General features: G+C 40.9%; 4 protein-coding genes across 40 annotated transcripts in view; 1 reads left to right on the forward strand and 3 right to left on the reverse strand.

The window, feature by feature from the left end:
* Positions 1–2,747: 2,747 nt before the first annotated feature.
* LOC120958889 (cytochrome c oxidase assembly protein COX11, mitochondrial) lies at positions 2,748–3,693 on the reverse strand. The gene is made up of 2 exons (XM_040381957.2): positions 3,167–3,693; positions 2,748–3,099 (listed from the first exon to the last, which is right to left on the reverse strand). The coding sequence occupies exons 1-2, from the start codon at positions 3,551–3,553 to the stop codon at positions 2,779–2,781; spliced, it is 708 nt and encodes a 235-aa protein (XP_040237891.1). The 5' UTR covers positions 3,554–3,693; the 3' UTR covers positions 2,748–2,778.
* A 2,525-nt stretch (positions 3,694–6,218) lies between these two features.
* On the forward strand, positions 6,219–9,402 carry LOC120959621 (fas-binding factor 1). Its single transcript, XM_040383143.2, has 2 exons — positions 6,219–8,324; positions 8,400–9,402. Exons 1-2 carry the CDS (start codon positions 6,222–6,224, stop codon positions 9,384–9,386), a joined length of 3,090 nt encoding a protein of 1,029 aa, XP_040239077.2. The 5' UTR covers positions 6,219–6,221; the 3' UTR covers positions 9,387–9,402.
* Positions 9,403–9,481: 79 nt separating this feature from the next.
* LOC120956137 (trypsin-1-like) lies at positions 9,482–10,942 on the reverse strand. The gene is made up of 4 exons (XM_040377514.2): positions 10,588–10,942; positions 10,083–10,528; positions 9,856–10,020; positions 9,482–9,780 (listed from the first exon to the last, which is right to left on the reverse strand). Exons 1-4 carry the CDS (start codon positions 10,640–10,642, stop codon positions 9,490–9,492), a joined length of 957 nt encoding a protein of 318 aa, XP_040233448.2. The 5' UTR covers positions 10,643–10,942; the 3' UTR covers positions 9,482–9,489.
* Positions 10,943–11,040: 98 nt separating this feature from the next.
* Positions 11,041–22,179, reverse strand: part of LOC120959622 (rab11 family-interacting protein 4B) — a 48,782-nt gene continuing 37,643 nt past the window's right edge. For 25 of the 37 annotated variants that reach the window (XM_040383146.2, XM_040383149.2, XM_040383150.2 and 22 more), the window contains 5 exons: positions 15,870–16,004; positions 14,273–14,559; positions 13,863–14,157; positions 13,441–13,479; positions 11,041–12,514 (listed from right to left, as the gene is read on the reverse strand). In XM_040383146.2, coding sequence (XP_040239080.1) covers positions 12,395–12,514; positions 13,441–13,479; positions 13,863–14,157; positions 14,273–14,559; positions 15,870–16,004 — 876 coding nt within the window. In that variant the 3' untranslated portion in view covers positions 11,041–12,394. Of the gene's footprint in view, positions 12,515–13,440; positions 13,480–13,862; positions 14,158–14,272; positions 14,560–15,869; positions 16,005–16,360; positions 17,243–22,179 lie in introns of all 37 variants that reach the window. The other 12 variants (XM_049608506.1, XM_049608510.1, XM_049608509.1 and 9 more) reach the window with 3 other exon arrangements.

A 22,179-nucleotide genomic window follows, 5' to 3' on the forward strand; every position in this document is an offset into this window, starting at 1 on the left:
AAGGGAATTTTACCAACCATAGAGAGTTTTAGTGTGTGTGTGTGCTTTGGTGTGGATGTGTGAATGTACGTGTGCGAATATTTTATGCGAAAAATTTACAAACAAAAAACCAACACACAAGCGGGACTTCAAAAGTATGGGACACGGAGGGTCCTGGCTTTGATATCTGAAGCGGTTAATTAGGTGTTAATTAAATGGCTCCAACGCATCCATCCTAACAACCTAACTGCAACAACAGTCTTTCGTGCTCGATACACACATGCAGTCCAGTGAAATATGAAAAAAATGTTACCGTTTGTGTTTTCGATCATTTAAGCAAGAGGTCTTCTAAATGCAACCCTTAGGCCACCCAATACAGTGAGTGCATAATGTGTATCGTGTGGCTGAATATTTTACAGAAAAATGCGAATTATGGCCGCAGCAGGCAAAAATGACTGTAAAAGTAATGATAACGTTTAATAAAGGGACCATCAATTCACACGTTTTGCTAAAAATTTGTGTTTAAAATAACGCAAGAGCAACTAAAACAGTAAAAACAAAAAAAAACAGTATTTTTCTGCTCAAAAAGGCGGGCGCTCAAAAAGTATTCGTCTACATCGCTGTTTGCGTAATACGCGAATGGAAAAAGAGGTTGAGGCATCAACAAATTGCTTGATCGGGTTTTTGAGCGCAATATGAGATTAATCAAACACCGCCATGGTTGTTATGGAGCTATTAAGCATAGCCATTGCGACGAACGACCACTAAGTTTTCTGAACAAAATGATGTTGTGTCGTTTTTATTCAGCACATTCGCCGTCCATCTAACAACGCAACTATCGAGTGCAAATCCTCTAGATGGCACTCGTATCCCAATCAGTGCGGTCGCAATGAGGAGTAGTAGAAGCAACGGTAGCAGTATAGTTAGTGCCAGTTACACTGGTAGTATTTGTAGAAGTAATATAAAAAACTAGTGGCAGTAGAAGTAGTAGTGTCAGTAGTGGCCAATAATAAAAGTAGCAGTACTAGTAGCATTATGAGTTGTAGTAGAAGTAGGAGTAGAAATAGTAGCAGAAGTAGTAATAGTAGTAGTAGTTGTTGTTGTTGTTGTGTAATGTTAATAGCAAAAGCAGCTGTTTTAAGAGTCATATTTAATAATGTGGTAATAGCTTCAATCTTTTCAGCTTCCCTAATCAGTTTTAAAAATTGCTGGATTTTGTAACTTTAGTTTTTACTTTAACTTTTACTTATTATAAAGAAAAAAAGGAAAAAAAATCTAGTTCATTTCTTTAAAATTAAGTTTCTCGCTTCTGTTTCAACGCATCTTTTCTTCACGACTAGAAATACTAACTGTTGGAAACTGTTGTAAGGTTTCAAACGGACTGTTACCTGAGGCGATTTTTCGTGTGTGCACAAGCATATAAATAGGGATAAAAACCGCGGAAACGATTTTATTGCGATCAAAATACATACGAGCAAAGATACTAAGAAAATAAAGGAAAAACTAAGTTTTAGCACGCCTTAAGTGCCCGCCTAAAGAATTTACTTTGTTTTCTTTTTTAGTTAGAACGGTAGTTTCTAACTACTAACCATCGACCAGGTTCGTAACCATAAATATGTAAGTATCATTTCTTCGAGCTGGGTAGATTTAAGATTAGTTGCTTCGCCAAGTCAGATTCAAAACATGAATATATTTTACTAACACAGGCAAAAGGCATTCCAGGCAAAAGGCATTCGAGGCAAAAGGCATAGGCGATTAATCAGTTCCGAGGCCGCGATGAATTAAATATAAATTCTAGAATCAGATTAATTTCAAAATTGTCCAGGACTTGATATGGACAGATATATTCGGTGCCAGTACCAGTTCCGCTACATGTTTACCATCAGTTTAAGTTTAACTGTAAGGTTCTGGATCAGTTACAGCATCGAAATATATTTGTTGTATATTCCAGAATAGAGGATAAGATTTTATTTTAACGTGTCAATCTTTTTTTAATAATGTTCTGAATTTTTTCCATCATGATTGTTTCCTTCAACAAAGAAATAAATAGATTAACATTTTATTTAAATTTCAAATATGTTGTAGAAGTAGCGTTAAAATGAAATTGGCTTTAGTAACGACTGTAAATATGTAGTTCAAATAAAAGTTGTGTTCAAAGTTGAGAGCAGTTCATTGAAAAGAGTAAACAAAATTATCCACTCGTATGACTTAACAACACGACCGTACCCCTATACATAGAACTGACTATCTTGCTGTGGTAATCAATAAGTCACTGAAAGCCAAGCCCATTTGTGGTATAGGTAGGCCGACAACAGTTGTTGTGACAAAGCAGAAGAAGAAACGAAATTGAAAAATTGTTATTTTAAGATCTTACAAAATGAACAGCAAATTACATTTCATGGCTATTGGAACCGCATGTAATGTAGAATATGATTTTCCTTAACTTTGGTACTGGTAAATAAAACGGAAAAAACGGTAAATAAATGGATGAAAAGTTTATCTTGGAAAAAACCCTTAAAAAGATTTAAAATTAACGTTAAAATAAAAGGTTGCTCAAAGCCATACTGATGTACTTTTGGTAGGAACAAATTAATTCATATAATTAAAATACCCCAAATCGCTGTCATGGAGAAACCTTCATAATCTACAATTTATAGCAAATTAGACGAATTCAAATTTCAAGTTTCTATCAGTATCTTACCAATACGAAACATACACCTGGAATACGTTGTCATCGATGAACGTTTCATACACGAAAAACAGACATATTTAACATCATTTCAAAAAACACATCCTTGTTTAACCATGCTGTTTTGCATACACCGGCATTTGTATGTTCACGCCATCCTTTGACTCGAAGAATGTGTACGATAGCGTAATTGAGTCTACCAGTTCCATCTTAGGGTCCTCTATAAAATCCGGATCGATGTAGAAGAACACCGGCAAGTCAACCTCTTCGTGTGGATTGAGCTGCTGCTCCTCGAAGCAAAAGCACTGTATTTTGTTGAAGTACGCGCCAGCCTCGAATGGAATCACATTATAGGTGCTGATCCCAACAACCGGATGGTCCGTCGGATTTTTGGCCGAGTAGAACGCCAATGCGGTTTCACCCGGAACAACCTGTAGGAAGCAACGTAAAAAGGTATCAATAGTGTCATATCGTACATGCCACCGCATCGCAGCTTACCCTGATTTCGGTTTGCTGAGGTTTAAAGTTCCACCGCATCGAGGCTCCTATATCGGCGTTAAACTTTATCTTTATCACTCTATCCTTTACCTTTTGCATGCTTTCAACCTTCTCGCCATCGTGTCCCTGGCTGGTGGTCCCGCCATAGCTGTAAGCCTGACAAAACATCCGATACAGTGGAACGGCGGCATAGCTTAATCCTACGGTTAAAACACCAGCAGCGGCCACATAATACACTGTCGATCTTATTTTAAACTTTCGTTCCGCATCGTAACCTTTGCCGGTAAACCATCGAACCGGGGGACCCGATAAACACGGGCGATCAACGTTGGAAAGCACATTCCTGATCGGTAATCTACAGGCAGTACGAACTATGTTTGTCAACATTCTTAACTACAGTTGTTGTTACTGGATTTTAATGTAATATTTCATTCCCTTCGTCTAATTTTTATCATTTTACTCGCCCAATAATTTCCACTTTTTGCGCAAGAGCGCCTTTGTTGATGTTTTGATGTTATGTCATTTGACAGCTGTTCTCCCATTTCCAGTGTAGCCAGATTATTTTGGCTGATTTCGGTAGGAGCACCAACATTGTATCTGTAGTTTTCGGTAGGTTAAAACTCGAAACTCAGTTATAAAGAAGTGTTACGCCGGGGGGAGGGGGGGTGCTAATGCCCAAAATAAAAGTTCCTTCTCACGAGAATATGCATCATTTATCTAGGATATGGATTAGTTTTGATTCAGTGGTTACACAAATGAAGATCTTTCTGAACCCAAGTGCCACAAATCCACTAAACGACCACTAAACGGTTTCTAAATGACTCAAGCTCTCAACCTAAACGGAATTTAAAAAGACGGCAAACGACTCATGCATTCTACAAATAGCAAAAAGCTGGTGATGTGGGATACTCAACCAGTGGGAGCTTCCTCGCTTGGAGAGCTTTCTCATTCCCTCTGTTGCAAGGTTTCGTATTGAAGTTATGGATCGCTAGAACTCGAACGGCGATACGATTGTTTAAATACTAAACTCCAATGGAAACCACCAGCACTGAAGCAATTAAGATTTGAGTAATCGTCGATGGTGTCGATACCCTCGTATCTGACCACCCGACCATTTTCATATAGATATTTACTCGGAAGGTTAGAAGGCTATATAAGTCATGATTAGATTAAACTTGTCGAAACACATTGCAAGAAAAGGACAGCAATATAATGATGAGTTTGTACGCCATCTATTGAGCAAACCAATGAAACTAGGAAGCTTTCGTTTTTTTTTCTATGGAAATTTGATTTTCCAGTCGTTTAAGCATAATCTGTAGCGCTTGGATACTTTCACTACAAAATTGTGTTTTGTGACATTTTTTCCCACATTTCTCCATATTGGCACGTTTTTAGCTACCCTGCCGAAAACTGGTACGTTACCCTAGTGATTTCCATATGGATATTAATTAATGTATGATTTGGGAAATGGTTTTATGACTTTTCGGTCAGTATTATCACTGTGATTTTCGGTAGGAAAAATAAAACAGAGCCAGTCTCGTAGTACAGTCGTCAACTCGTACGACTTAACAACATGCCCGTCATGGGTTCAAGCCCCAAATGGACCGTGACGCCGTACGTAGGACTGACTATCCTGCTATGGGGGGATCAATAAGTCACTGAAAGCCAAGCCCACAAGTAGTGGTACAGGCAGGCATTGACCGACAACGGTTGTTGAGCCAAAAAGAAAAAAAATAAAAAAAAATAAAACATCGGTAGTTTAAGCACCGACAAACCGACGTGACACTGGCGTTACAAAAGTGTCCCACACGAAAGTACTGTCATTTACCAGTGAGGCGATCACTTCTGTCAACGAAAGCTCTGTTCACTGCTGCTTCGATGTAAACAACTTTTCTAAATACAAATTGCGAAGGAAGTGTGAGGCACGATTTTGTAAGAATTATTGGACAAAACACCCAGGAAAATCATTCTATAAGTTTCCAAATCAATGCAAAAGATGTGAGAAGTACATAAAACAATAAGCATTGGAATTTGCGAAGAAAAACAAAAAGGGTATTTAGCTGTTTCTTCTCTGTGTCAGTGTAGTAAGCGAATCATCATAGAGATGGTGTTAGTGTTTAACGTATTTTCATTTGAAATAAGGAGACAACTTTTGAAGCTCATTTTGTTCGAAGTGTCACGTTGGTTTGTCGGTGGTTTTATACGGACGTCACACGAGGCGTAAACTCAAAAAGTTTACGCTTGATTTGTATGGGAGAGCTTAAACTTCCTGTCAAAAGATTTCAGGGTTGTATGGCTGAAATCCAGTTTACGCCAAAGTTTACGCTTCGTGTGACGTCCGTATTAGGGTGGTCATCTGTGACCGTCCCAATAGACATACAGCGACAACGTCGCGCGCGACGAAAAGTAGCTAAAATTTTTCAAACAGAGCTACTCGTCTCGCGCGACTTTTTTGCTTCATCCGAAATAATCGAATTATCTACTTTGCTTACAAGCCAAATTAATGCCAAACGCTAAAACTAGATTTGAACACATTTTAACCTATTTTTGTGTGTTTTCGAATAAAAAAAAACAAGTTGGTTGACTGAGTCAAATGAGCTACTTTGATCTACACAGAGTCAAATTTTTAGCTATTTTTCTACGCGCGCGACGTTGTCGCTCTATGTCTATTTGAACGGTGAATCGGTAGGAATACAAATAAATCGGTAATTCTGGTCACTCTGCGTGCTCTGACGAAAATGTCAAAACTCGTGTGCCTAGTGATAGGCCCGGATCAACGCGCATAATTTTAATTCAACCGTTACATTTTATGGCATTTTTTTGTTATGGCCATTTGTATAAAAAAATAGAAACAATAAATATTCATTACCGATTTGAACATTTCCATGTCTTTTTTATCGATATTTAAAAAATCATTTGACAAAGAAAAATTTCGATGTTATAGCGTTGTACAATTCAAAGAAACCCAAGCCGTTTCTATGGCAACAGATATCGTTCAACAAACTTGCTGTTTTGCATGCGTCCAATTTTCATTTTTCCAGTGTAGTTTCTCAGAATGAACTTCGACTTAGATGATCCTTTAGAAGGTTTATTAAGTGATGGCAGTAATGATAGCTTGTTTGGAAATGAGCCTTCAAAAAAGCCGGATAAACCCGGCAAACCCGGGAAAATGGAAGACTTGTTCGGCATTAAAACGGACACAGCAAAGCGGGCATCGGTTCCCAAAATCGGCGAACCGTCTGGTATGGCGTCGGAAAAAATGCAACCCGCATCGTTGGACTATGCGAAGCTTCCAACAGCAACTACCCAACAACCGTCCAGTTTGACTAGCGTGCAAGGAAGAAAAACGGAACCTGCTCCCAGTAAGCCAGTCAGCATGGCGCCGTCCAACAAACCTACCACACCGCAGAAGAAGGAAATTTCATTCGACGATAGCGATTTGCTGGCAGATCTTGGTTTCGATCCGAAAAAGCCCAAATCAAAATCTACCATTCTAGACGACATCCTTGGCGGACCGTTAACCGCTGCGACAAAAGAGATACCTCCGAAAAGCATCATGGCTAAACCAAGGCAAAGTCTTACCACCACACTGGAAGAACCGCAAACTATTAGCAAAGCAGTTTCTCGCCAATCAACCGACACCTCGGAAAATCCACCACCCGAAAGTTCTGTTATGGGTAGCTACGCACCAACCGGAAACAATCTCCCGAGCTTCGGCGCTGCTCCGAAAAGAAGCGGTCGTCGAAAGTCTTCGGTCTCGATGCTGAACGATCCTTTAGGGTTGTTCGGTGGGACAACGGAAGAAAAAGGCTCTCGTGCTGAAATGAAGCAACCAAAGAAAGGTGGTGCTGATTGGTTAGGTTTAAATGATGACCCAGTGGCGAGCGAAGTGGAACAAGTTCCCGTGCCTTCGACAACGCTGGCGAAACCGCGCGATTCCATCGCAGCTAAAGCGCCACCAGTCGCCCCAGTTCCGCCAGATGTCTCAGCGGAGGTGACTGTACCGCCCAAACCCGAAATATCTACAACGTCTACCCCGACGCCAATCGGATTGGGACAGTCCACGCTACAGCCTCAACCGATAATATCGGACCCTCAATTAATTACAAACACTATTCAGCTCGTAGATATGGAAGCGCAAAACGCATTAGCGACGATGCAACAGCAGGAGATCCAGCTGTCCATAGCCGGCCAAATGAAGAACCAAGAAAAGGCACTGATTGAAATGCAACAGAAACAGCAAACTATACTGAAACGGCAGGAAGCACAGTTTAACGAACTACTTCAGAAACAAATGCAACGCCACACACTGTTGGAAGATGTTCTCGCCAAACAGCAGCAACGGATAAATGCCAACATTCAGCTGATCATGAGTCAACCGGCCCCATTTGCCTCCCTCCCATTCGGTGACCGAACAACAAGCGAGCTGTCCCCAAACGACTTGAGGCAAGCTACCGAACCAAATGCCACCGAAAAAGTGGAACTGCAAACCGATGTGAAACGTTTGGAGATGGAAAAGCTGCGTCTCGAGGATATGGTGGCGAACCTGTCCGCGAACCATGAACAGGAGCTGTCGATCCTTGAATCAAGCTACAAAAAACAAATGACCTTCCTGGAGGAAAGTCTTCGCATCATGGAAGCTCGCCTGAAGCATGACAACAAGCAGTTGGAGGATTTCTACCAAGCCAAAATCACATTCGTCGAACAGGAGAAGCAAAAGCTAATCGCAGACCATGAAGCGAAAGCCCAATCGATGGAAGAGCATCATCGTAAGGTGATCGAACAGCTTAAGCAAGGATATGAAGAAAGTCTCGAACAATTGCGCCAGGATCATCGCGAATCAGTGGCTGCAATACGTGAATCGAAAATGCTCGAATTTTCTGCCATTCAAGATAATCAATCTTACTTACAAACGCTTAAAAGTGCTTCCAGCTACCTGGAAAATGCGTCCGGCGATTTGCAGCAACTTCGCGACACGCTACAGGACCAGATCGAATTCACGCAGAAGGAGAAAGAGCTTCAATTGAAGCAGCGCGAAAAGCAACTAGAGGATCAGCAACGTTTGCTCGATCGCACACGTGAAGCTACGGCGGAGGAGAACGTGCGTTTGCTCAATTTGGTGGAAATGCTAGAGAGTAAAGTTACCGAGATGACTAAGGTTGGACCTATTTGATCTGCTGACACAATTTATGACGTTTTTTTTAAATTTTTTTTTTTTCATTTTCTTTTCCAGATATCATCGCAAGAGCGCTGGGAATATCAGCAAAAATGTGTCAAGCTAGAAGCAGAGCGGCAGAGCGTAGACAAGGAGAAACAGTTTCTTCGCGAGCGCCATGAACGGGAGGAGAAACGTATTGACGAACTGAAGCGCTTGCAGCTTGAGGAACACTCTCGGTTGATGGATAAGGTGGCCCAGGAACGGCAAACTCTATTGGAGGAGAAAGCCAAACTAGAGACGATGGCGCAGCTAGCGTCCACCACCAACTCGATCGGTACGGGAACGTCGCGCCTTGAGGTGGAAGCCGCCCTCAAGGTGGCCGAAGAAGCCGCTCGCCAAGCCGATTCAGAGAAGGAGCGCTACCTACAGATGCAGCGCCAGCTAGAGTCTAAACGCCGTGAAATGCAAACGCGCGAAAGCAAGTTGTGTGAAGCGAAAGATGAGCTGGAAGCGGCAATCGATCGGGCTTGTCAGAGGGAACGAAATGCCGAGACAGTGTATCGCAGTCTGCGTAAATCGGAACAGAACTTGCAGCTCAAGATGCAACTGATACAGCGACAGTTTCGCGAAGTGTCCGAGCGGGAGGATCGTTTGGCTAAGGAAAAGATCGAGTTCAGTAAGGAACGGCTGGAGCTGCAGGCTGCCAGGCGCAAGCTGCTGCAGACCCGTTGCAGCCTATGCAAGATCGGCGATAAGTCGCAGGAGATCGCCGGTGATCTGCTTACCACCAACACGGATTCCGTAGCAGACGATCTGAAGCTGGAAGCTAACTTTGCCGAAATGCAGAACCGCTTGGATGTGGCCGGGTTGAGATTGGATCAACATTTCGACAGCGATGTGGATCGGCAAATGAAACTGTTTCTCGAGCGCAATCAGACAGATCAGTGTGATGATGTGGAGTTGACGGAAAGTCAGCGACGGCATCGTGAAATTGATCGTGACTTGGCTCTTTTGAACTTTGACGCACTTTTTCCACACCTACGTTCAGGTGAGGAAACGTAGAGGCCAATACTTGTAATCACTTTCTCTGGTAAGACAATACAGTGTTCAAATGAATCGTTTTTAATACATCGCGTATCGTATCGATTTCATTGCGATATAAGCTCTACGCCTCACTGTTCTCCTTAGCGGCTCTAATAGCTCTCCGGCGTCGAACGGTTTCTTTATTTTGCATTAATATTTGGGCTGCCACGTTCCGTACTACGCGGCACATTTCACCAAAATTTGTGTCACTGTAGTTGACGCTGGACTCTTCAGCGATCCATTCGTGGTGATTCCACAGTCTTTCGAATCCTCCCGGAACGAGGGAGTTGCATGCTCTGTACACGTAGGACATAACACCAACCAGCTGCGCCCGTCCATCTGCGATCATCACCAACGGTCCTCCAACATTGCCCTAAAAACACAGTATGGTTACACAGTGCATGTACACTTGCAAAAGTCAATCGAGATGAGGTAAGCTAATCAATACCGTGCATATGCTGCCCGTGCCATTCGTATAAACGCACACCCTGGTATCGTACACCAGGTCCTGTAAATCCCACGGACTCAGCAGCTCCTTACACTGATCGTTCGAAATCGCCCGAGCGTCCAATTTTTGCAACTTTTCTTTATAGTCATCCTGTGCGGCAGTATCCTAAAAAGATAATAATTCACATCACAAACACCGAAGCAGAGATGTCCTTCAGCACCTTCTACCTTCTCGGCACCCCAGTCCGTGTACGATACTAAACTACCCTCCGGGATGGGGCCGCTGAGAAGTTCAATCGGCTGTACGAAACGGTTAAAATCAATGTACTCGCGCGTCCGTACTAGCGCAACATCGTTGCGGGCAGCTTCAAAATCGAACTCGGGATGATACGTGTGCGAATAGATCGTGTAGAACCGATCGTCTATTTTAGACTTGAGCTCTACTTGTCCCAGCCGGATGCGTGCCAATTCAGAAAGTGGTTGCCCCGGATAGGTGCGCATCAGTTTCCATATAAAAGAGGCTTGCGTAATGATGAAACGAACGTTGAGTATGGCTCCACTCCCCAAATGGCGGTCTTGTTCGATTAAACGGAACGACGCCTGATACGGTACCTCCGACTGTGCCACATCTGTTCCGGCTGCCATTCTTTTATCCCGGGAAGCTTGTAAAGAGCCTTTGAAGAAAAAACGAAATTAAAATTGTATATTTTATACAATTTGATCAATATACTACCTGCGTAGCTGCAGAGTATTGCTGCAAGAAGCAGCACATTCGCCCAATGTCCCATATTGATGATGGACAGTTCGCTACTGAATGGCTGATCTGTGCATTACAATTACATCAAGCATAAATTACCATGAACATTTGCATTCCACCGCTTAATCAAGTGCTCAATCATTGAAGCTTTTATCGTCATAGGGGTAGGTAGTTTTGCTGCGAAACTCGCATGATAAGCTAACGATGCATATCGATGAACCATTGGTGGAGTCACATCATGCATGTTGTTTGAATAACGATAACACATCATTATCAACTGATCAATTAGCTGCCAAACGTTTACATTTGGTTGGTACTGTTTCACACGAACCGTGACGCATCCGATAATAACTGAATATAACAATAATACAACAAAATTCTCAATATATGCATGGTCTCTTAATATACTACGAAGCACTAGCAGCAGTGTATGTTGTAAGTATTTTTATTTCTGACTCTAAGTAGTAATACAGTTGGGTTTTGTTTTAGTAGAACGCTATTTTGGCATCCATGCTATAAAAAGAGAGTGCTTATGGGTCACAGCACTCTAACGTCTTGCAGTTGCACAACCACTTACGAAACAAATCACCTTCAACAGCTATCTTTTCCTACGCCCTGCTCCTATCCGTAACATGCCCTCGTCGTAAAGGGAAGGTAAAATAGATTTCGCACTACACTCCATACAATGTAACCTTCAAACCTGAACAGCAATAACTTATCCACGAAATAGTCGCATCCAGTTACACCGTAAATAGATCTTTCAAATATGCTTTTTTGTGTATATGATTTTAAACTGAACTGCAAATCGAGTGCAGCTGGTGATTTTGAATTGAATTATTTGTTTATTAACGCCAATGCATATGCTAAAACAATTTTTATCAAAAACTTTTAAACATGTCCTTCCTTTCCGCTAACTGTGTAGTCGTCTAACAAAAACGAAACCCCAACCGAAAGGCGTTGCAAAGCTGTTTCCAACATTCTTCTCTTGCTAATAATTTATAATGTATTACTCTCTCAATGCAACTTTAAAGTGATTTTTAAACATTTTTTTTTATTTTAAATACAAACTTCATTCTTGGCCACTCAATTCGTCGACGCCAAACTCTACTGCCTTGTTTTACGCATTACAATAGATTACGACGTCCATTTTAAAAAGGATACATCAAACATATTTTACGCTTGAAGGCTACTTCAGTTATCACGATTCTAGTAAGTGCTTTGCTGTTAAGCTGCTGCTCATCATTAGAATTGATTGCAAGGCGCATTTATGATGTGTTAAGAACCGAAGAGTACCGTTGCTCGTCTACCCTCTTTTGGAGCACGGATTTTGGAGGGATCTATCGTTTGTAAACAAAAACCGTACCAGTATCATCATCAAGCGAGAATCATGCTCTGATAAATAAACTGCGTCTGCTCTGTTCCATTCGAACGCAATCATAATGTATCTTGTTCTTCGTTTCTCTAGCAATGTCTAAGAAATTATAGTCTAACAAGCTACGGTCGTCCTTTTGTGTTGTGTAGTTGCTAAATGTACTCAGTAATATATAAAAAAAAACAATATATTGCTTGGGCTTCTGCTATCAATTCCATTAGTCGCACATCCGCGTCCTGTTTACCCTGACTTGTGTATTTTTTCGTCTATTTGTTTTAGTATACGCTCTTTCCTACACTTTCTTGATTTGTGAGTAACATGTAACATGTAACTATGTTCTGTTTGATTGTAAAAAGCGAATGTAATTTACACTAAGGCTCAACTAAACGGAACAAAATCAACCAGTCCAGTTTAGGCGGCTTTCACTTCCAGCAGCTGTGGATAGTTTTCCACCACGTTCAATAGCATCGTGTCGATGTAATGCTTCAGTCGTCGGTTCTCCTCTTCCTTCTCCTGGAATGCGACCTGGAGCTGTAACGAAGGTATAGTATACAGACCGTCAATATCAAATGAGAAAGCTTATGTACAGCGTTATGAAGCCAAAGATTGTAAAAACTGCGCAACACACATAACCATCACCGCCAAACCAACGGACATACAATAGGATTAAGTAAAGCACGCTTAACAATGATTAGTTCTTAGTCGAATCGTGTAAAGAAACAGCTTAGGAAGAGTTTGTGAAATAAAAAGCTTAATCAGAGACCAATAGTAGTTAATATAAAGCCAGAAAATGTAAATCATATTGCCCTGCTATATCAAATAACGTATTTCAATATTAATTGTAAATAGAAGCCTAATTCATATACTTGTACAAAGGAAACTTGTACAAAGGAAGAGTAAATTATTTGATAAAAGAGACCGATTAAAAAATAAAACCTTGTTAAAAACCTTGTTGTTTTAAAAACCTTGTGTTACCGACCTTGTTAAAAAATAAAATGTTAACTATATCAAAACTTCAAAAGTTTACTATAAACGTAGGTAAAGATTCGTGAATTATCGGAACAGTAATAGTATTTGGAAGTTATGACAAGATAGAACAAGGAATCGTTCAAATGTTAATGACTTACGTTCAATAAAACTAAATTAATACTTTACAAAGTGTCTCTTGGGGGGATTTTTTACCGACAGATGCACCACCGTACAACATTATTCAACCAAAGTATTTTTTTGAGTATTGTTAATTCTGCAAACCATATTAACTCACCCAACCCAATGCTGCACAAAGATGTTAGTTTGTTTGTGGGTAGTACAAAAAAGAAAACATTAAACAATCGAAGAAAAAAAACAGCATCCCAAGAAGATAAGTATGATTAGAAGCCGATCGTTTTGATCGCGAAACATGATATGGAGCAGAGGAGCAAACAAAGACTATACGCCATCAGTACCGTCAAACTAACCTGTGTTAATGACGCTAAAGTGGTCGAATCAACGGTATCCTGTGAAAGGGGGCAAAAAGAAGAAGATACAGAAGCGTGACACAATTGAGATAAACAAACAAGTGGACAAGTGTGTGGACCCGACCGACGACGCTCAACAGACGGATATTCGGTTCCGGTGAACGAATCAACATCAAGTAGGAGGATAGCGGCGCATGACGCAACATCACCCTACAGTGTTGCGGTGAAATCTAAACTAAGTTAAGCTCTAGTGATAAGGGTCAAGACGTAACGTGATGGAACAACATACAGACACGATAATGCAACACCCTAACCATCCTAGACGTAGTAGAAAAGCAAACGCTTTCTTTCCCCGTCCGCAAAAGCAACTCGAATCGAACACACATTGTTGTGTTATCTCGTTCCGAAACGTCGTTTTTTACCTGATTTTGGCTCATGGCTTCTAGCTCTTGGGCCAAACTGTTCGAGGTCCCGTTCAGCAGATTACGCCCTTCCTCAATGCTACGGGTCAACATCATAGCCTGAAGCTCTTCGTTCGCTTCCTCCAGTGACTTGTTCTTCTGGCGCAATTCGTCCATTTCCTGATGCAATTCCTCCAGTCGCAGCGACTCGGGCGATGTCGTTGGCAGTGCGGGCCCACGCTCAGAACGCAGCCGTTCACATTCCTTGCCAAGCTCTACCATCAGTTCCTCTGCCGCTTGCTTCTCGGCTCTATGCCTACAAGTACAAGTAAACGCAGTTATCAGCAACAACAACATAAAAACCGGAAACATATTATCATTCGCACAGTGTCAGTTATGACGCACGAAAATCAATTGCAACACAAACTCACTTTTTCTCCTCTGCCCTTGCTTCCGCCAGATCCTGCTGCGAGATCATCAGCGAATCCCGAGCTTTCTCCAGCTTCTCCTCCGTCGCATGCAGATCGGCCGCCTGTTTGTCACTTTGCAGGCGCAATCGTTGGATCTCCTCCCGCAAGCTGGTTACCTCCATCTCCATCGTCCGTATCCGGATCTGACAGTTTTCATTCTGCAATTTTGCCTCCCGCTCGACGCGGGCCAGCAACTCCCTGTGACGCTTTTGTTCTTCAGCCAATCGTTCTTCCGCCCGCAATTCAGTCTGAAAATAAAAACAACAACAAGAAAACATAAGTAAACACATAAATAAGAAGAGTTTTACAATGCAAATGCCAACGTCCGATCCCTCCACCACCGGATGAATGGCAACGCCCGCCCCCCTCATTGGGTGGGGCCATCCGTTTCCGGCCAATCGAAGTATGACCATTCATGCGACACAAACATTAATCGAATCGAATCAACAGCAACACACACACACACACACTGGTGTGGTGGGTTCCCTGCGCAAATTGCCGAGAACGTGCGTAGTTAGCAATAGAATGTAAGCCGTGAGTATCAAACTGTGGTTCAATTTGATTGTTACTTCGGCAATTACTTGTGTGACGGAATGATTTATGTCAAAAATACATCCTCTCCTTGTGTCAATGAACTTCAGCTTCTATCAGCACAATCACTGCACATACAATCGTAACACAAGCACTAGCAGCATAATATGGCGCGGTTCGACCATACACGATCAACGAATCTTGCACAACCCAACTATGAATATTCAATTAAATTTTACCCTTCTTCTTTTACAACCCTTTTTTGTTACTGTCAGTAAGCCTCACCTGCGATAATATCGTACATGCCTTGCCTATGCGCTTCTGCCATTGCCCAAAAAGGGCCTGAGCAGTGAATTGGTAATCTATACCTTTATTTAATTTTCCTTGATGGGCAGTTAGCTTTTCTTTTACCCATTACGATCATTTCTTTCCTTCCTGTGTGCCTTTGGGTGCCTATATTACGGCTTCGTCAGTTTCTGCAGCACATAATTTGATGTTGGTTTACATTTTTTTTATGAATTTTAATTAAACCAACATGCCGCAAAAGATTTTAGATTAAGCAATCAACGACTTATTGTGTAAGTGTACGTTATACTCAAACGTTAAAAACTCGAATCGTTTATGATAAAAAAAAGTATAATTAATATGGATCGTGTTCAGTTTTTACAAAAATTACGTTTCTTTGCAGCAAATGTACGAATGTGCGTTGAATTTAACGTGTTTCCATTTTCTTGTTGCGCTTGCACAGCGTCACATTCGTTACGCATGTTGTTTAGGTAGGACTTAAGTGATGGATAGATCAGTGACAAACTTTGTGGCATAAATAGTCAAAATCTTTGAAACAAAACCGGAAAAGATACAGGTAAAGAAACATATCAATAAACCCAGTTCCAAACATCAGGATAGTTCTAACGACGAAAAATAGCCTTACCATGACTCAACACACAGAAACTACACAATTACAATAATATATAGTAGATGATGACTTATACCATCATATGTATGAATTATCATTTGTGTCACTTACCTCTCTCAGCTGCTCCTCCAGCATATGATAACGCGCTTGAAGGACGGCATATTCCGTTTTCGTTCTACTCGTGCGATCGTCCACATTGCTCTGGGTGTCTGCCAGATTGGTGACTTGCCGTTGTAGTATTTCGAGCTGCAATTTGTAACAAAAACAATACCATTGTTATAGCGAATTCATTCAGAACACTCACACCACTGAACATAAATGCTGGGGTAGTTTTAAAAAAAAGATGAATCATGTGCCGATAGATGTACGCAAAGTCATAGACCTATTTTTCCGAGGGTTATAGACCTTACACACCTACCACACTGTACCGGAATAGCTACATAAAAAATATTCGCTAAAAGGTTATTTTTGCAAGACGTCATACAAGACGAGGTATTCGGGATGGACTGGTTGCCAAAAATATCTCAAAAAATTACATCTTTCTTGCTCCCGTGTGTTGTATCCTACCACTTTACGCAATAATGCTTCTTAATGTTACTTACTTGTTCGTTTAAATTATCACATAGGTCGGTCTTGATTAGATCGCTCATTTTACTGCTACTGTTGCTCGACTTTAAAATGTACTTATTGCTGAGCTCTGGATTATCGTTGATCAGCTTCAGATTGTTGTTGATCAAGTTGTTTTTGGCATTTTTCTCCTCGATCGTAACCGAGCTGATGAGGTTGTTCGTTTTGTTGTTGAGCATTTTGATGTTGAGTATACCTCCGCTCACATTACCGTTCGCTGTAATGCTGTTGTTGTTCAGCTGGTAAGCGTCGAGAGCATTTCCGTTTTGGTTTGGGTTACCGTAATCGTCCAGGAAAAATCCCGACTGCGGCCCGGACGAAGGGAAGTCATTTGGGTGCAGGCTGAGGAACGTTTCCTCGTCGATCAGCACCGGCTGATCGGGTGGGATGTACCCGTTTAAGCGTAAATCTTCCAGACTAGATGAGGACGTGCGCGACTGCTTGTCGAGCGACGTGATGCCGATGCTGCCGGTGCTGCTGCTGCTGCCGCAGTTACCATTTGCAGCATTGATCGGCACTGTGGGACCAACGAACTCAAACTGACCCTGCCACATATCGTAGTCTAGATCCAGACTGTCCGGTTGGCTGGTCGAGGAGGGCGTCGTGGCCGATGTCGGTGTCGTCGACAGGTAGTCGACTTTCTTCGTCGTGGTCATCATTTTGAGCGGTGAAAGTTTGTCACTAAGTCGGTGCCAATTCATTGGGCTGGTGGCAGCGATCGGTCATTATTTACACGGGACAATCACAGACCAAGGCTTCATGTGCCTTTTTCAACGTTTTCACTAACGCAACCACTAATTGCACTATTCTAATCAATTAAATCGAACATTGGCACTCACGTATCTAATTGTAAAACACTGTTCGAAGAAAATATTACAATCATGATTAATTTCTTTTCTTTTTTTTCACTTTTACCAATCGCGATCACTAAAATTCCCAATTTCAGCTGATAGTGTTGTTGATTTACTTATAGACATAATTCTCTCTGCAAATCACTAGCAAGGTCTCCAAAATTCCAATAATTCCAACATGATCAAACAACAAACATACGAGCAATTTTCGTCTTAAAATAATTGACTGTAAACTTTACAAATTCACTCAAAGCACAAGTTCATAGCACATTGGTCTTGACTTTGGTTTCTTTATGATATACTTGGAAAAATGAAGACGTGTGCAGCACACGCCAATAAAATTTACGAACCATTGGACCTCAATTCAACTCTAAATTACACATAAAATGGATTGCTCGGAAAAGATTACTAATGGTACTCCATCATACCATGCCTGTCTGGTACTTCCATTTCTATCCACTGTCATGTTTCGTTTCACTTTATCGGAAACAATTTTGGTGATAAATCAACATTCACTTGACATCCGTTGCTCTCCACTGTGCAGGCAAAAACTAGGTTAACGAACTTTCAAATCTGTTTTACGAACACCTCCGGTTTTCTCAAACTGTGATGCCATAGTGATATGCCATGAAGAATTTTGTTTGTTTGTTTCCTTTTAGGCATTTTAATGGAATACATTTTAATCCTACATCTTTTAAAAATATTCATGTACTCTTTCTTCTGCAAATAGTTCGTTTTCATTATTGATTGATGTCTCGTCATTGATTCAATAAATGATTCATGTTTTGTAAGTAGCGTAGCGTGTATTCATTGAAACACATTAAGCTATGAATACTGTATATAAGAAATGTAAAAAACAGCATCTCAGTTTTTTTTTTCAGATCCAAAATATCATACAGGGTTTTCGAGTATTATATAGACATGTTCAGCGAGTTGTAGATTCGTTCAGGCATATAATAGACTCTTTCAGCGAGATATAGAATTGTTCGGATGTAGGCGTAGACATGTTCAGCGATTCTGTAGAGCTGTCATTTGTTTTGTTTACACACTGTGCCGCAGGGTTCAATTTTTCATTCTTAAAAGTCCTAAAAGTAGCTAATAATCATTCTCCAAGCTGTTGAATACATAAATTAGTTGAAAAAAGCATATTTTTTCGAAAACCGTTTGTTTACCTTCTGATGAGAATGATCCAACTTGCAGTCCAAGGGGAACGAAAGTGACAGCTCTACAGTATAACCGAACATGTCTACGCCTACTTCCGAACAATTCTATATCTCGCTGAAAGAGTCTATTATATGCCTGAACGAATCTACAACTCGCTGAACATGTCTATATAATCATCGAAAACCCTGTATTTCGGGTCGTGGTACATTAGTTAACTCGTACGACTTAACAACATGCGTGTGGTGGGTTCAAGCGCCGTATGCACCGTGTTCCCCAATGCGCAGCACTGACTCTCCAGCTATAGGTAATCAATAAGTCACTGATAACCAAGCCCATTAGTAGTAAAGGTAGCACTAGACCGAATACGGTATGTTGCGCACAAAAAAGAAGAAGAAATACTATTGCATTTATAATTAATATATCTGTTTCTGTATCATTAAGACATTCAGTTGTAAATAATAACTATAGATATTCTCTTATTTTGTCTACAACAATTTCCTTACACAATATTAAAATTTCTATTATATCCCAACAAGCGTTCCGCTTCTAAAAAACACACACTTAGCTTATTTTTTGTAAATTCTACCCCAAAAGACAACCGTACCATGAAATGTTTCATTCGTTCCGTTCGCATAAACAGTTACCATAATCGTCGAGCCAAACCAAACCACCAAATGCGAAGTAGACGCACAAAAACCTTTGTGGAGCTACTAAACGAACTCCACCATGACAACGACCGTACCGTCGCTTGCTCGTTTTCTTGAATGGAAAATCAATTTACCACTTGGGGCTGTGTGTCCGTGCAATCGGCTACAGTCATGCAGAAAAGGCTACCGTCACCGTATCATTGAATAACAATGTTCAGAGTTTAGTGGGGGAGTAGTTACTACACGCACAAAGAACGGATAACGACGACTGCTTGGTGATCTACAACCGGATATTTTTCCCAATTGGATAATCTTTTTTTTCTATTCGCTAGATTTCAATCTTCAAATTCTACTAAACTTAATTACCAGATTATGGTATAATTAATCATAAAATGAAACATAACAAACTATACATAAAATACCCTATGTTGTAGTGACCTTCATGTATGTATATCACAGAAAAATATTATTGAAAAATTTCTCTTAAACCACACGAGTTCAATCATCATGTTCAGTTCTCGATCGGAAACAAGATGATTGAATTTGGATTAGATGACTCAAATCAACGGTGATGAAAGATAGGTTAGAGCAGTTTTGCAGCTTCGTCATCTTGATGGTTATTTTTTGTTTTATTTTCTTCATTAACGTTTCGCTGCTAAATCTACAGCTCATCTTAAGTCTCATCATTTCAGGATCTCACTGACCTTCAACGACATACTTTGTTAGGACAACGAATTTCTGTTTTAAAATGCTTTATAAGTTTTAAAATGCTTTAAATGTTCATTCCAAATTATTTTATTATAATCAGATTTATTATAATCAGATAGACATATGTAATAGCATTTAAAACATTTTAAGAATAGTAGCAGTATTTGTTGTTAGGCCTCCAGTAGATTTTTTTTTATATTTTTAGACAATCGTCATGTACTAAACATTAGCAAGTAAGATAAAAATTACGATTAATAACATCGTTTATCGAAATATCACTAGCGTACGTTGAACGCCACCATACCACATCAGTGATTTGTTCTGCTTTCACTTGCTTTTGTTGTATCATTCCTCAAACTTGTTGCATCTGCCGAAATTCAATAGCAGAAATGTCGGAAACATTTGCCTACTGACTAGGCCACTGACTACAGCACCATACCTTAGGTGCCGTACCGGCGACCCGTTTTGCTGTTTTCAACTCGATCATATACAGTTGGTTCAATTTCCGTTAAACAAACTATTGCGTTCAACACGATCAACTCGAGCTCGGAATGGTGGTAACATTGCAGTGAAGGTTCCACACCTTCGATACCCTTCACCTTCGTACGCCCAAGAGCAGGGGAAAACTTCGACGCGCACAGTTTCATGAATAATAAATCTCTCTTTGATCGTACGTTGCTTTGCCGTGTTCCTTCTGCTTTTCGTCATGGTTTAGAGCTGCAGTTTCAGCTAAAGCTGAAATTTGTTCGAGGTACGTTTTTGGACCAAACTGGATGGAAACTGGATCGAAAAACAATGACCCCACTGCTGTGCTTGGCTGTGCTGGCCCGAAAGATACCGAACTATGGCCACTGTAGATCTTTGCATTACATCACGTTGTCGGGAGCGTGCATGCTGGATGCTTCAACGAAAGGAATAACATTTCCATGTTTGCCTTACACGTCTGTATAGATACTCGATTCAACCATCAATAATGCCCAGGGGAACCAGCGGCTCTTGCCATTCTGGGTTCACGTTGACAGAGGCACCCCCTTAGTTTGTCGCTGCAATCACATTGTCCGACAAGTACAGCCACACTACAAGGAAGTGCTTTTGGTCGACTCTACTCGGCCCAATAACAGGCCACAAAAACACATTCACATTCCTTCCCACACCGAAACATGAACGGAGTTCGTACATCACTTCACCTCAAACAATTAGCCTGGTGGCACGTGTCGAAAGATTTTCTATCGTCTTTTCTGGGTGTTTTTTTTATTTTGTAAAACGCGACGAGAAGTCCAAAGCAAATGAAGCAACTCTGTTTGCAAGAAAATTAAACGTCTTGCAAACGATGATTGCGGCTGCACGGCTACATCGTGAATCAACGTATGTTTGCAATTCTCGCTCTTTTGCCGCTCACTATTTCCCGCAGCCATCGGCCCTTGAGAAAGAAACCATTTTCAAAATGAAGAAAGTCACACACTCACCACAGTCATTCGATTCAAACAACGTTTGTTTTAATGACGCATTTTGTACACACTGCGGATGAGACATTCCACATTGCCCTGTTTGCAGTGTGCCCTATCTATCATTGATCAATGTCAAATCTATTAAACCAATATGTTTCACTTAAGTGCGCAGTGGACACACATTTCGCTGTCGAAGATGACCGGCGATCGTCGAATGTGTGCCTTACCTAAATGTAATTCTTTAGTGATCCTTATTTGAAGAAGATAATACTAGGCTTATTTTAGTATTACTCTTTATAAAAAAAACATTTGTAATGCTTCCGGGTGAGCACTAATATATGCAACGATTGATATACTTCTCATGAGGAGATATGACTCTATAAAAGTAATTATATTTACTACACAAACTATGCATCATTCAACAAAGTGAAAGCCTGCTAAATCATTGAGCTAATTTTTAAAAGCACACTGTCAACTGTAGAGAGCAAACTACATCGAGAATGGTAAGCATTCATTGCAATTAATTCAAATCGACAAATTATCGACACTCTTAATGCCAGTAGATGAGCCACCAGTACCGCGTGCGCATTTTTCCTGAGGTCAATTGAATTGGAGCTTACGCAAAGTTTGTTATGCAAATGGTGCAGCGCACACGACGCAATTGCGCTGGTGCAACCTCCTTCCTTCAATATTTTTGCACGAAGCACCAATTCAACCGCACGAACGAACAGCGCGAGACCGTTGTTCCTTCCAACACATTCATCACACTGGAACACAGCGAACGGTTCAGCGATATAAACGAAAGGAAAATTTCCAGCTGCTGTTGCTACTCGAAAGTTGAAAAAGTAAAATAAACAGTCTATGCTATGCTTTGGCATGCAGCAGGAGATGTAAAGATAGACAACATACAAAAGCAAGAGGGCCGGTTACTTACTACCAACACCACTAATACCAACATCATCTGCTATGCGAATTG

This window comes from Anopheles coluzzii, chromosome 3, assembly GCF_943734685.1.
Source record: "Anopheles coluzzii chromosome 3, AcolN3, whole genome shotgun sequence".
NCBI classification, from domain to species: Eukaryota; Metazoa; Arthropoda; class Insecta; order Diptera; family Culicidae; genus Anopheles; species Anopheles coluzzii.

Excerpts from the sequence above, each read along its gene's own strand:
- LOC120958889 (XM_040381957.2), bottom strand. The coding sequence starts at position 3,553 with ATGTTGACAAACATAGTTCGTACTGCCTGTAGATTACCGATCAGGAAT. Across the intron at positions 3,100-3,166 it reads CTCAGCAAACCGAAATCAGG|GTTGTTCCGGGTGAAACCGC; the intron begins GTAAGCTGCGAT and ends TGCTTCCTACAG.
- LOC120959621 (XM_040383143.2), top strand. The coding sequence starts at position 6,222 with ATGAACTTCGACTTAGATGATCCTTTAGAAGGTTTATTAAGTGATGGC. Across the intron at positions 8,325-8,399 it reads AAGTTACCGAGATGACTAAG|ATATCATCGCAAGAGCGCTG; the intron begins GTTGGACCTATT and ends TTTCTTTTCCAG.
- LOC120956137 (XM_040377514.2), bottom strand. The coding sequence starts at position 10,642 with ATGGGACATTGGGCGAATGTGCTGCTTCTTGCAGCAATACTCTGCAGC. Across the intron at positions 10,529-10,587 it reads AATACTCTGCAGCTACGCAG|GCTCTTTACAAGCTTCCCGG; the intron begins GTAGTATATTGA and ends TTTTCTTCAAAG. Across the intron at positions 10,021-10,082 it reads CGGACTGGGGTGCCGAGAAG|GATACTGCCGCACAGGATGA; the intron begins GTAGAAGGTGCT and ends TTATCTTTTTAG.